This window comes from Hemicordylus capensis, chromosome 2 (assembly GCF_027244095.1).
Source record: "Hemicordylus capensis ecotype Gifberg chromosome 2, rHemCap1.1.pri, whole genome shotgun sequence".
NCBI classification, from domain to species: domain Eukaryota; kingdom Metazoa; phylum Chordata; class Lepidosauria; order Squamata; family Cordylidae; genus Hemicordylus; species Hemicordylus capensis.
The window spans coordinates 246,208,544-246,222,049 of record NC_069658.1 but is presented as its reverse complement, the minus strand read 5'-3'; the positions used below and the strand labels follow the sequence as shown (position 1 = coordinate 246,222,049).

Sequence of the window (13,506 nt, the reverse complement as noted above, 5' to 3'; positions counted from 1 at the left end):
TCAAACAGGACTTGTGTCACCTGAAAGACTAAGCCATTTACTGGGTTATCAACCTCTGTGGACCGGAATGCCCACTATGTCAAGAGGCATGAAGTGGCTGCACACCCCTGAATATGGGGGAAGTTACAGTGACACAAGTGAAGTATGGAAGGTGGTCTGGGGAGGGGCCATAGCTCAGTCAGTGGCGGCCCTTCCATGAGGCGAGGTGAGGCGGTTGCTTCAGGCAGCAGGTTACTGAGGCACTAAGCAGCATCTCCGGGTAGGGCTGGAAAAGATCCTTGGGTGGAACCCGGGAGAGTCAGTGCGGAATCAATGTGGAATCATAGAGTATAGAGTGGAAGGAACCTTGCAGGTGTCCAACCTCCTGCTCAGAGCAGGAAGTTCTTGCAGCATCCCTGACAGGTGACCAGCCTCTGTTTGAAAACCTCCAGCGAAGAAAAGCCCACTTCTGCATAAAACAGATTGTTCCACTGTTCAACAGATCTTAAAGTTAGGAAAATCCTCCTAATAATATCTAGCCTAACTCTGTTTCCTTTTAAGTTCAACCAACTCAGGGGCGGCACCAACATTAAGCAGCAGGGTACAAAGAACCCGGGCCACCAATCAAAAGGGCCGCCAGAGCTCTCCTTGTGTGCAATGTCTCATGCAAAGGGGGTGTGGCCCAATCACTGGAGGGCCCGCCCCAGCCCTCGGCATCACATTCCCAGCCAGCATTTGCTGTTTGGGTGCATTTATTTATCTTTCTCTCCCTCACTGGCAGGAGAGGAAGGGAAATAAATCCAGCCAGCCAGCCAACTGCCAGCTAGAAATGAGCTCTGGAGAGCTCGCATGGGCTCTCTGGAGCCCAGGCCACACTCACATGTGCAATGATGTCATGAGCAAAAGGGGCATGGCCCAGGCTTCAGAGAGCATGTGTGAGCGCTCCACGCTCCTTTGCTTGCTGGCTGCATTTATTTCCATTCCTCTCCCTCCAGCGAGGGAGAGAGAGGGAAATAAATGCACTCAGCCAGCAAACGCTGGCTGGGAATGTGACCCGGAGGGTTGGGGTGGGCCTTCCGGTGATCGGGGCACACCCCCTTTGAGTGTGACATCATGCACGTGGATGACACTCATGAGCACATTGTATGCATAGGGTGGAACGTGGGCCACTGATCCACTGGCTACGCCACTGAACCTATTGGTTCTAGTCTTACCATCAGGAGCAACAGAGGACAATCCAGTTCTTGTCCTGTATGACAGTCCTTCAGATAACTGAAGAGCAACGATCTCCTGGTAGTCGTCTCTTCTCCAGACGAAACCTACCCAGCTTCTTCAACTGTTCCTCATAAGACTTGCTTTCCAGACTTCTCACTGTCTTTGTTGCCCTCCTCTAAAGTCCTCTTGAAATATAGTAGCCTTGGATGTGAGCCATTGGGAGGGATGCTGTATGTGGTTGAACTGAAACAGTTCCTCTCCCCCTGTACCACTTTGAAAGGTGCCTCTCTCCTGCAAAAGCAGCAGGGCTTTTAAAGTTATTTCACATATGTTTAAGATGACATTCTGCACATGCTCAGAGGGAAAATGATATGTCCTACCCAGAAGGAACAGGTAGACAGTCTGGGGTTGCTTCTGGATCCAAACCTCTCCCTGGTGTCCCAGGTTGAGGTGATGGCCAGAGGGGCTTTCTATCAGTTCAAATCCCTGTTCAGCCATGAAACTCACTGGATGACCCTGGGCCAGTCATGTCTCTCTCAGCCTAGCCTACCTCACAGGGTTGTTGTGAGGATAAACATAATCATGTACGTCGTTCTGGTCCCCTTGGAAGAAGAGTGGGATATAAAGGTAAATAATGGAAATAATCAACAGCCACTGAGCTGAACAGGGACAGTTGCTCTCCCCCTGCTAAATATGAGAGCTGCCCATTTAAAAAGTGTGTTTGCTTCATTAGCAGGGTTGATTCCCAACGTGTGTCACAAGAGGGGTTGAAGATGGTTCAAAGGGCTCACAATAAGAAAAGCACAAAGGAGAGACACCAGCAACACTGGGAGGGATACATACTGGGCTGGACAGGGACAGTTGCTCTCCCCCTGCTAAACGTAAGAGAGCCACCCCTTGAAAAGGTGCCTCCTTGCTCAGTTAGCAGGAGTAACTCATCCCCTGTCCCCTAGGGGGGCTCACAGTCGAAAAAGAAAAGCACAAAGGAGACACCAGCAGCAGCAACCACTTGGAGAGAAGCTGCTATGCTGCACTGAACAGCACTCCCTGTGCTAAACATAAGAGGGCCTCTGCTTGAAAAGGCGCCCCTATGCCTGGTTAATAGGAGTGACTGCAGCAGATCATACTGCTGCTGAAGGGTTAAAAAAAAGGGGGCAACCTTAACTGCCTGTTTGTAGCCACAGCGACAGTTCAGAGAGAGAGAGAGAGAAAGAGCGCCTGCGGTTTGGCCGTCTATAAAGAGTTAAACCAAGCGAGTCGCGATTCCTGGACAAGCCTGTGGGAATGAATGGAGGAAGAGGAGGAGGGGGAAGTGCAGAGGGAAGGTGGGTCCGTCCAGCCTGGATGTTTGGAGTTGCTGCTTCACCAGAACAAGTTGGGCTGGCGGAGGCAGCACGTGGGGAAGCAGCTAAGCTCAAGGGAGGTCGGGGGTGAATGTTGGGCCGTGATTCTGCAAAGAAAGCAAACAGCGCAAGGAAGGAAGGCGGGAGGAAAGCATAGAAATCAGTCGCTGGTCCTAAACAAGGGGGTGGTGGTTTGCTCTTCCCTGGCTCCATCACGTCCCACCTCCGGGCTTCCCTGATGGGCCATCTGGATGCAGGATGCTGAGTTAGATGGTTCTGATCCAGCAAGGTAACTGGCCCAAGAGGCACACACCCCGCTAACTGGGCAAAGAGGCAGCTTTTAAAGTGGCGATTCTCTTGTATTTAGTAGAGAAGGGGAGCAACTGGCCCTATCCAGCCCCAGCACAGCACCCCTCCAGTGGCTGTTGCTGGTGCCTACCTTCTGTTTCTTTTTAGATTGTGAGCCCTTTGAAGACGGGACCATTTTATTCTATTTACTTTTTTCTGTGCAAACAGCTTTGAGAACTTCTGTTCAAAAGTGGTATATAAATAGTAGTAATACTGATAAGGGATCTACTCTTATGAATATCTTTTGAGCATAAAAGGAAATGTGAAGTGGCCACCTAAGTCAGTATTGCCTGGGGCAGCTGTTTTGTCAGGAGGGGCTCTAGCTGAGTGGTATCGAGGAGTCCACACTCCTGCTTCAGGAGGTTCAATCCCTCACATCTCCAGGTAGGGCTGGAAAAGACTCCTCTCTGAAATCTTGCAAATTGCTGCCAGTCAGGATGTCGAATATTGACTCCAGTGGATCAAGGATCTTACTCAGTATAAGGCATTCATATGAAATAAGCTGTATCCTGTGCTATTAAACAACACATAGCTAGATCCTGGAGATAGATAGATCATTTATATTCCGCTCTTCCTCCAAGGAGCCCAGAGCAGTGTACTCCATAGTTAAGTTTCTCCTCACAACAACCCTGTGGCGTAGGTTAGGCTGAGAGAGAAGTGACTGGCCCAGAGTCACCCAGCTAGTATCATGGCTGAATGGGGATTTGAACTCGGGTCTCTCCGGTCCTAGTCCAGCACTCTAACCACAACACCACAACTTATATTTTAGGGGGCTGTAGCTCAGTTCAGGTGTTGCATGCAAAAAGTCTTAGGTTCAGTCAGGCATCATCTTGGGCTGGAGCCCTGTCAGATGGCAGTTTTACTCTGGAAGGGCAGGTGCGCATTCACATATCGTCCAAATTTATGTCAAAGTCCCTGCAAGCTATTGGGGAGCACTCCATACACGATTTGGATTTTTTTCATTGCACATTGGAGCTTAGCCTGATTTATGTCCGTGGTAAAAAATTCCACTTCTTGTGTCAGGTTTTTGGGCAAATTTGAAATATCCGATATGCCCTGTAAGTTGTCTGGGAAAGGCCCTAGGAAATGCCCTGGTCTATATCTCTGGAGAGCTATTGCCAGTCATTGTAACTAAGGTTTTAAATTGGTGTGCGGAACGAAGTGCTGCTCCCACTGAGGTGCGTTTTATGTCTGAACCCATGCTCTTCGTGGTCCTCTGGTTCCTTCCAGGCAAGCGTGCCCTTTTTGCCATCAGGACCAATGGCTGTGGGGAGTTGCAAGGCAGGCTGGACTAGCATCCAGGGCCTTGCCTGTGGGACAGGGGGCACACCTTTGGCTCAACTTGGCTATTTCCAACAAACCAGCGTGGTGTAATGGTTAGAGTGCTGGACTAGCACCAGAGAGACCAGAGTTCAAATCCCCTTTCTGCCATGATACTAGCTGGGTGACTCTTCACAGGGTTGTTGTGAGGAGAAACTCTGGTATGTAGTGCACCGCTCTGGGCTCCTTGGAGGAAGAGCGGGATATAACTGCAAGATAATAATAATAATAATAATAATAATAATAATAAAAAATTAAAAAGATATGTGATCGTCTGCAGCGCCAAATTCAGGTTCTCTCCATATCTCAGGCTGGGGGAACCGCAGGTTCCATGTTATATGTGAACCCAGCCCTCGCCATCTCTGGCAACTTTTTAAAAGGCCCTGAAGACACATTTGTTCACCCAGGCTTTTGATTAGATTTATAGTTTTTATAGTTTTTAATGTTGGGTTTTAAATGATGATGTTAATGTTTTAATCATTTTTAATTTTGTTTAATTTGTATTGTTTTTGTTGTACACCGCCCAGAGACACAGGTTTGGGGCGATATATAAGCATGTTAAATAAATATAAGGTATATTCATATGCCATTAAAGATCTCAGATAGAGGGAGGTGCTTCCCTACTCCCCAAGCTGGGACCTTCGGCCTGCAAAGCATACACTCTACCTGCCGAGCTGTGACCCCTCCCAAATACAAATAAATAAAAAATAAAAAATAGAATGGTCCCATTTTCAGAGTTGGTCTCCTCTGGCTAGGATTTAGGAACACATTCAGAATTTTCTAGAAAATCTACATCTCTGCCTTGGGGTCAGGAGAGGGGTTGTGCTAGTGGCTGGACAGGAAGCGTTTTGGGGTTGGTTTGAGTTTCTGGGCCTCCAGTTGTTGACCTGCATTGTACAGTGTTTCTCTTTTGTGTCTCTTTTCTTCAGGGAGAAGCACTTTCTCGATCAAGGAGTTATGCCCCCTGCTTCTGAATAATCTCTGCTTTGCCTGATATTTCACCTAACTCTGCCCAATCAACAGAACAGGAGAGGCTCTTTCATTATACACTCAGAGGGGATGGCTGCTGACGAGGCAGCTGAAGGCCTCCAGTTTGAAGGTGTGGTGAATAAGGGTGTGTTTCCAGTTATTAAAATGGAGGAACAAGAACCTCCAGGCCCCATACCAGGTGATGAGGGAATTGAAAGATCTGGAAAAGGCCTCCATATTGTCCGTGGTTGGAGCTCTTGGGTTGGGGCTACATTGTCCAGGGTTGGGACCCTTGGGGAATTTCAGAGTTGGGCAACATCAGACTGTGTGAAACAGGAACCAGGAGAGGCCATCTGGGAAGCCCAGTGGCAGGAGTTCTTGAAGGCCGTTCAGTCACCTCACTCTGATTGGGTCAACCCAAAGTTGTCGGAAGCCTCACGAGGGGATGAGCCCAAATCTGAAATGGCCGCTGAGCTCTGTGAATGGTCAAAAAGACAAGTGATGGCTGGACTTCTGCCAAGCTTGAGGAATGCAGCCCTCGAAGCTTCTACTTCCCTGGAGCCCAGGACTTGTGGGGAAGCTAAGGGAGAGAACCACGGCGAGGGGGCGGTCGGCACAGAGGCGCAAAGACAGCGCTTCCGGCAGTTCCGGTACCAGGAGGCCAAGGGGCCCCGTGAGATCTGCAGCCGCCTCTGGTACCTTTGCCATCGGTGGCTGAAGCCGGAGAGGCACACCAAAGAGCAGATGCTGGAGCTGGTGATCCTGGAGCAGTTCCTGGCCATCCTGCCCTTGGAGATCCAGAACTGGGTGAGGGAAGGCGGGCCGGAGACCTGCTCCCAGGCGGTGGCTCTTGTGGAGGATTTCTTGCTGAGGCAACAGGAGCCTGGGAGGCCAGAGCAACAGGTGAGGGTATCTACTGATTGTAAGGGCTATCACCAGTTAAAAACACATCTTCAGTTGAATCAGGTGACATGTGAAATTAACGGCTTGATTGAAATCTGATGGGCTGGCTGGCTGCCATAAATCAATCTGTATGTGACTAAAGTCATAGTTTCGAAGAGCCTGATTTGTTTTTTCGCTTGTGCAGTGTGTACCTCTCAGGAAGGGCCGTCTTAGATGAAGCATTCCCTTCTGTGCTGCAAATGCCTCTGAGATAGTAGCAGAGGTGTGGGGTTTTTCATAGTATAGAGCAGGCCTGCTCAACATTGGGCCTCCTGCCGATGTTGGCCTACAGTTCCCATAATCCCTGGCTATTGGCCACTGTGGCTGGGGATTATGGGAGTTGTAGTCCAAAACCAGCTGGGGGGCCTAGGTTGAGCAGGCCTGGTATAGAGGAACATATGCCTTCTGCCGAATCAGACCCTTGGTCCGTTTAGGTCTGTATGGCAGTGACTCTGCAGGATTTCAGATCGGGTCTTTCCCAGCCCTACCCAGAGATGCTACCAAGGAATGAACCTGGGACCTTCTGCATGCAAAGCAGGTGCTCCAGCACGGAGTTACGGATGCTCCTGAGATACTGAGTCAGAATGTTGGTCTGTCTAGATCAGGCCTGCTCAACATGGGGCCCCAGCTCTTTTTTGGACTAAAACTCCCATAATCTCCAGCCACAGTGGCCAATAGCCAGGGATTATGGGAGTTGTAGGCCAACACCTGCAGGAGGGCTGAAGTTTCAGAACTCAATGAGGCTCCAAAGTAGCCCTGGTTGAAAACTTATGGTGTAGACATTACTGAACTAGACAGAACTCCATGAATACACAGCGCACAATTAATCTATGGAATTCCTTGCCATGGGATGTGGTGATGGCCATCAGCTTGGATGGCTTTAAAAGGGGTTTAGACAGATTCATGGAGGACAGGTCTATCAATGGCTACTGGTCTGGTGGCTGTGGGCCATCTCCAGCTACAGAGGCATGATGCTTCTCAATACCAGTTGCAGGGGAGCAACAGCAGGAGAGAGGTCATGCACATACCTCTTGCCTGTGGGCTTCCAGTGGCATCTGGTGGGCCACTGTGTGAAACAGGATGCTGGACTAGATGGTCCTTGGGCCTGATCCAGCAGGGCTGTTATTATGTTATTATGTTCTTAATCTCTTCCTCTGTCTTATTTGTGGCTTAATTTTGCTGTTCCAGCTATTGGAAACATTGGAGGAGGTTGCTGCAGGACTCTCTGAAGCAGACCAGCCGCCATCGGATGCCAGGGAGAAGCACCAGTGCAGAGAGATCAAGCAGGAGAGCGATGGAGATTCTAGTCTGCTGGGTAAGGGATTCAGTTGGCCTGTGTTCTTATTTATTTATTTAGATTTATATACCGCTCTTCTCTTCCAAAAATGGCTGAGGGTGGTTCACAACAGAATAAAAACAATTAAAACCAGTTAACAATTCAAATCAAAACTATAAAAACAGAATAAAACCAATTAAACATCCAAACAGTTAAAAACCCTGGAAAACCAGGGCAAACATTTAAAACAATTTAAAACTGTTTACAACAATTTAAAAACCCTGGAAGGCCAGGCCAAACAGATTGGTTTTAAGGGCTCTCCTGAAAGACAATAATGAACTCAAATTACGGATTTCTTCTGGGAGTGCATTCCACAGCCCAGGAGCAGCTACTGAGAAGGCCCGCCTCTGAGTTGCCACCAGACGAACTGGTGATAACTGGAGACAGACCTCCTCAGATGACCTTAACGTGCCGTGGGGATCGTGCAGAAGAAGGCACTCTAAGATAACTCAGACATAAACCATTCAGGGCTTTAAAGGTAATAACCAGCACTTTGTATTTCACCCAGAAACATATTGGCAGCCAGGTTAACTGTTTCAAGACAGGCATAATATGGTCTCTCCGAGTTGCCCGCATTTTGAACTAACTGAAGTTTCCAAACTATGTATAAAGGCAGCCCCACGTAGAGCGCATTGCAGTAGTCAAGCCTGGAGGTTACCAGCTGGTGCAGCACTGTTTTGAGGTCATCCTCTTCAAGGAATAGGCACAGCTGTCGAATCAGCTGAAGCTGATAGAAAGCTCTCCCGGCCATGGCATTCACCTGAGATACCAGGGTGAGGCCTGGGTCCAGGAGTACTCCCAAGCTGCACACCTACTCCTTCCGGGGGAGTGTAACCCCACCCAGCACAGGAAGATCTAACTCAGCTCTCAGATTCTGAGCCCCTACCACTAGCAGAGGCAGACCAGGGGCGGCCTGTGTCTGGCCATGGCAGCAGCCCCGCTCGCCCTGCCCCCTACGTCTGATGTCAGACCCAGGGGTTAGCCACACCCCCGCATCTGACATCAGACGCAGGGGGTGTGGTCCGGCTCCCGAACGGAGCCGTGGGAATGCCGGCACTGCGATCACAGCGTGGCCAGGAGTGGCTCTTCCCTGTCTTAAAGGCAGGGAGAGCCGCTTCTGGCCTTGCTGCGAATGCAGTGCCAGCCATTTAACTCTCGAACAGGGCCGTGTGGCCCCACTCAGGAGCTAAACCAGCACCCCCTGCGTCTGATGTCAGACGCGGGGAGGGGGGGCTGTGTTGTGGTAACAAGCATGAATGGTCCCCCTTGCTAAGAAAGGTCTGCCCTGTTTGCATTTGAATAGGAGGCTACAGTGTTTGAGCACTGTAAGATATTCCCCGTTGGGGATGGGGCTGCTCTGGGAAGAGCATCTGCAAGCTTGCAGGCGGAAGGTCTCAAGTGGCAGCATCTCCTGGCAGCATCTCCAAAATAGGGCTGAGAGAGACTCCCGCTTGTAATCTTGGAGAAGCCACTGCCAGTCTGGGTAGTCAATGCTGAGCTAGATGGACCAATGGTCTGACTCGGTAGAAGGCAGCTTCCTATGTTCCTAACTGCACAGGTTTAGAATTGGGTTAGGGATTGACCTTGGAATCATATATCCATATTTACCCAAATAGAAGACGACTCTAAATTCGAGTCTAAATTAGATTAATTAAATTAGCCACTTAAAATTAGAGGTTATATATAGGTTATACATGTATTTACCCAAAAGTGGTAACTCTGAATTTAACTCTGAATTTAAACGACCCTCCAATTTCCAACATCAAAGAATTTTTTGGGGGAAAACCCCACCTAGTCTTGGATTCAGGTAAATACAGTAATTGTTCGTATTTTTTCTTCCCCCTCTCCCCTTCTCCCCCCTCTTTTTAAACATGTATATCCCGCTTATCCTCCAGGGAGCCTAGAGTGGTGTACATGGTTTTGTTTCTCCTCACAACAACCCTGTGAGGTAGCTTAGACCTGAGAGATACATGACTGGGCCAGAGTCAGCCAGTGAGTTTCATGGTTGAATGGGTATTTGCACTCAGGTCTCCTTGGTCCTAGTGAAACCCTCTAACCACTACACTACACTGGCTCTCTTGGTTGAAAGTGACTTTGCTTGTCAGGATGTCAGCCTGCAAATTCAAAGACAGAGCATGCTAGATATAAGTCAGCCCACCCCCGTTCAGTGTTCCCTCTAACAGGGATTCCCAGATGTTGTTGACTACAACTCCCAGAATCCCCAAGCAAAAGCCATTGCAGCTGGGGATTCTGGGAGCTGTAGTCAACAACATCTGGGAATCCTTTTAAAAAAAAGATTATTGAAACATCGGGAAGAAGAAGGAAGTACAGTATCATAATATTTATTTAAACAAGTACTAAAGAGAAAACATTCTACATATATTAACAGTTCTAAGAAAGTTTGGCAGCAGTGATCGACATTTGATTGCACCTGATCAACACTTGGTTCCCCTGACTACACTGGATACATAAAGCTGGGAATCCCTGTTAGAGGGAACACTGTCCCATTATAATAACCTTTAATTTTATCTTATTTTTTGCTCCTGTCATCATCCTCCACAGCAGTGAATCTGGATTCATTTTGGTATGTGGTTTGTGGTCTCCGCCCCCCTGCTCTAATTAGGGGTTTCTCTTTAACTTAGCAGATGCTGACTGCGAGGCAGTGAATGATGGAGAACCAGGTGGGCTGTCACTGGAAAGAGTCAAACTTCAAGATATAGAAGAAAATGTTGAGAAACAGGGTGGACCAAAGAGGCAACAGAGGAACAAAACGGAGAAGTGGAGGGAGAAATCCACTGCGTGTCCTGGAGGAGACCCCCATGAATTTAGAGCTAAGCAGAGGTTACATGAAGGAAAGAGAAGAGATACATGCAGTGTATGTGGAAAAAGCTTCACTTGCAAATCGAGCCTGAATAGACATCAGATAACCCACACAGGAGAGAATCCACACAAATGCTCACACTGTGGGGAAAAATTCACCCGGAGAGCGAGTCTTATTGTCCATCAGAGAATCCACACTGGGGAAAAACCATATAAATGTTTTACATGCGGGAAATCCTTCAGTGTTAATTCAACCCTTATTAGGCATCAGCGAATCCACACAGGAGAGAAGCCATATCAGTGCTTAGACTGTGGAGAAAGCTTCAATCAGCGTACAATTCTTATTTCACACCAGCGAATCCACACAGGAGAAAAGCCGTATCGGTGTTCAGACTGCGGCGAAAGCTTTCGTGATAAGTCAAGCCATATAAGGCATCAGAGAATCCACACAGGAGAGAAGCCATATAAATGTTCAGACTGTGGCGTCAGCTTTCGGGATAAATCGAGCCGTATCAGGCATCAGAGAATCCACACGGGGGAGAAACCCTACAAATGTCTAGACTGCGGAGAAAGCTTCAGTCAGAGCTCAACCCTTATTAGACATCGGAGGATACACACGGGAAAGGTACTGCATGCATGTTTAGACCGTAGGGAAAGCTTTCATGATAAACTAAACTTTAAAAGACATCAGAACATTCACACAGATGGGAAACCAGACAAATACACAGACTGTGAAGAAAGTATCAGTCAGGGCATGAGCCTGACTGGAGATCACAGAATCCACACAGGAGATGAACCATAGTCACATTCTCCCTATGGGAAAACTTTATTCTCAATGTACTCCTTGCTAATTGTCCAGAAGTTCAGAGAGGAGGGATACATTATAGAAATGTTCAAAGTAAAAGCAGGGCTGTGTGTATCTCACAGTTTTATGGAAATGCTGAGAAAATGTAGAATACAGTGATAGATCCAGAATTAATAGAATCTCAAAAGTGTTCATTTTACTTTGCAAAGCAACTTCCGAGTGCTTATGGCTTCCCTCGGGTGCCATTTCCGATTGCAGCGGGGAGTGGAGAAACAAGATTCAAAGTAATTTTCAAAGTTATGCTCTCGGCTATAATCAGGATTTAAATGCACTACGGTGCATTTGCCGGAGTCATTATTTTATGCATATCGTAACTATTGTGATGTTTTCTCTCCAAGTCAAATGGGCATGCCCCCCTTTTGCCTTCTTCCAAAAAGGAAAAGGGCTCAGTGCTTTTGGCATGCGTATGTCACACTTATGCCCATTTCATTGCATATACTAATATTCGCTCAGCATGCAGAAGCCAGTGAGTTGTGGAATAATCATGTGGTGTGTTGGAGTGGTAGCTGTTAGAGATCTACCTTCCCTCCCTAAATGATGTGCCTGGTTGTCTCATCATCCACCAGGCCCCTTGAAGCAGGTAGGGAGGACCCATGGACCCTGGAATGCACTCATTTGCTGATATGTGGGCAGCAATGTTAGCCCAGCTGTGGAATCACTGACCCTCCCACCTGTGCAGTCCATAGGAACATAGGAAGCTGCCATATACTGAGTCAGACCATTGGTCTATCTAGCTCAGTATTGTCTTCACAGATTGGCAGCGGCTTCTCCAAGGTTGCAGGCAGGAATCTTTCTCAGCCCTATCTTGGAGATGCTGCCTTCTGCTTTTCCCAGAGCAGCTCCATCCCCTGAGGGAAATATCTTACAGTGCTCACACATCTAGTCTCCCATTCATATGCAACCAGGATGGACCCTGCTTAGCTAAGGGGACAAGTCATGCTTGCTACCACAAGACCAGCTCTCTGTTTTACAGCTGGCAGAAATCCCAGAAGTGTTGCTGTTTCTGGCCAAATCTGGTCCACCATTGAGTACAGATTGGGGGCATGAAGAGCAGGATGGGATACAGGGATGCAATATATTCAGGAGTCTCCTGGAACAGTTGAGATTTCTTCCTAGAAAGTTGTCTTTTGTTACCAGGTGGATCTCCTGGACTTCCGAGTCTCATAAGAACAGCCTAGTCTGTATTCAACCCAGCATAGTGTCTCTCTTGTAACTGTTGCTATGTGTCCTTTGTGGTTCTTTTTAGATTGTAAGCCCTTTGGGGACAGGGAACTATCTTTTTACTTTTTTTTCTATGTAAACGGCTTTGAGAACTTTTTTTTGTTGAAAAGTGGTACAGTATCTACATGTTCTTAATATAATATACAGGCAAAACATGTGCTCTTGGGAGAGTCATTTAACTCAGGGATAATCTGATCTTTGTAAAAGAATCAGATACTTTTTATGTTTATTGAATTTACTCTGAATCATATCTAGATATGAATTGCATAGATTTTGTATAGGTCATAGACTGTAAACCTTTCCATAGAAGCTCTCTGTGTAAGATGTGTTCTCTTAATATAGAACTCATTTTTCTGTACTTCATTACTGTTATTGTTCATTAGGGACAGTTTAAAAATGGGCTTCTTAACTTTTAAAATATATATATTTATACATATTTCTGACCCTGAAAAATGAAATTTTCATAGAGAAATAAAACAAAACTGGAACAACTAACAAATGTGGCAATTTGTTTGTTTGAATTCACTGTTTACAAGTAAGCTGCAGGATTTTTCAATCTTGGGTCCCCAGATGCTGTTACACTACAACTTCCAGCATTCCCAGCTACAATGAGGGGGTGATGGGAGTTGTAGTCCAACAACATTTCAGGACCCAAGTTTGAGAACCTCTGGGTTGCAGTGACAGATTAGGACTTGGGAGACCCAGATTCAAATCCCTGCCCAGCTATGGAGATGGAGAAGGACGATAGCTCAATAGTAGAGCATCTGGCTTGCATGCAAAAGGTCTCAGGTTCAATCCCTGGCATCTGAAGGTAGGGCTGGCGAAGACCCCTCCTTGATACCCTGGAAAGTTGCTGCCAGTCAGAGTAGTGAATACTGAGCTGACTAATAATTTGACTTGGTATTTGGCAACTTCCTATGTACCTGTGAGGCCACCTAATGGCGCAGCAGGAAAGTAACGTAGGAACATAGGAAGCTGCCATATACTGAGTCGGACCATTGGTCTATCTAGCTCAGTATTGTCTTCACAGACTGGCAGCAGCTTCTCCAAAGTTGCAGGCAGGAATCTCTCTCAGCCCTATCTTGGAGATGCTGCCAGGGAGAAAACTTGGAACCTCCTGCTCTTCCCAGAGCGGCTTCATCCCCTGA

The 13,506-nt window shown here is 47.5% G+C and overlaps 1 protein-coding gene across 4 annotated transcripts; it reads left to right on the top strand.

The window, feature by feature from the left end:
* Window positions 1-2,092: 2,092 nt before the first annotated feature.
* LOC128342634 (zinc finger and SCAN domain-containing protein 31-like) lies at window positions 2,093-12,848 on the top strand. Of its 4 annotated transcripts, none has more exons than XM_053290216.1 (4): window positions 2,093-2,519; window positions 5,135-6,077; window positions 7,305-7,431; window positions 10,095-12,848. In XM_053290216.1, exons 2-4 carry the CDS (start codon window positions 5,265-5,267, stop codon window positions 11,072-11,074), a joined length of 1,920 nt encoding a protein of 639 aa, XP_053146191.1. In that variant the 5' UTR covers window positions 2,093-2,519; window positions 5,135-5,264; the 3' UTR covers window positions 11,075-12,848. The 4 variants fall into 4 exon arrangements, with proteins under 4 accessions (XP_053146191.1, XP_053146192.1, XP_053146189.1 ...); XM_053290217.1 differs by having other exon boundaries at window positions 2,093-2,826; window positions 10,098-12,848; XM_053290214.1 differs by having other exon boundaries at window positions 2,093-2,826.
* Window positions 12,849-13,506: the final 658 nt, after the last annotated feature.

Coding starts and splice junctions, on each gene's coding strand:
- LOC128342634 (XM_053290216.1), top strand. CDS start 5,265: ATGGCTGCTGACGAGGCAGCTGAAGGCCTCCAGTTTGAAGGTGTGGTG. Junction 6,078..7,304: donor CTGGGAGGCCAGAGCAACAG/GTGAGGGTATCT, acceptor TTGCTGTTCCAG/CTATTGGAAACATTGGAGGA. Junction 7,432..10,094: donor TGGAGATTCTAGTCTGCTGG/GTAAGGGATTCA, acceptor TCTTTAACTTAG/CAGATGCTGACTGCGAGGCA.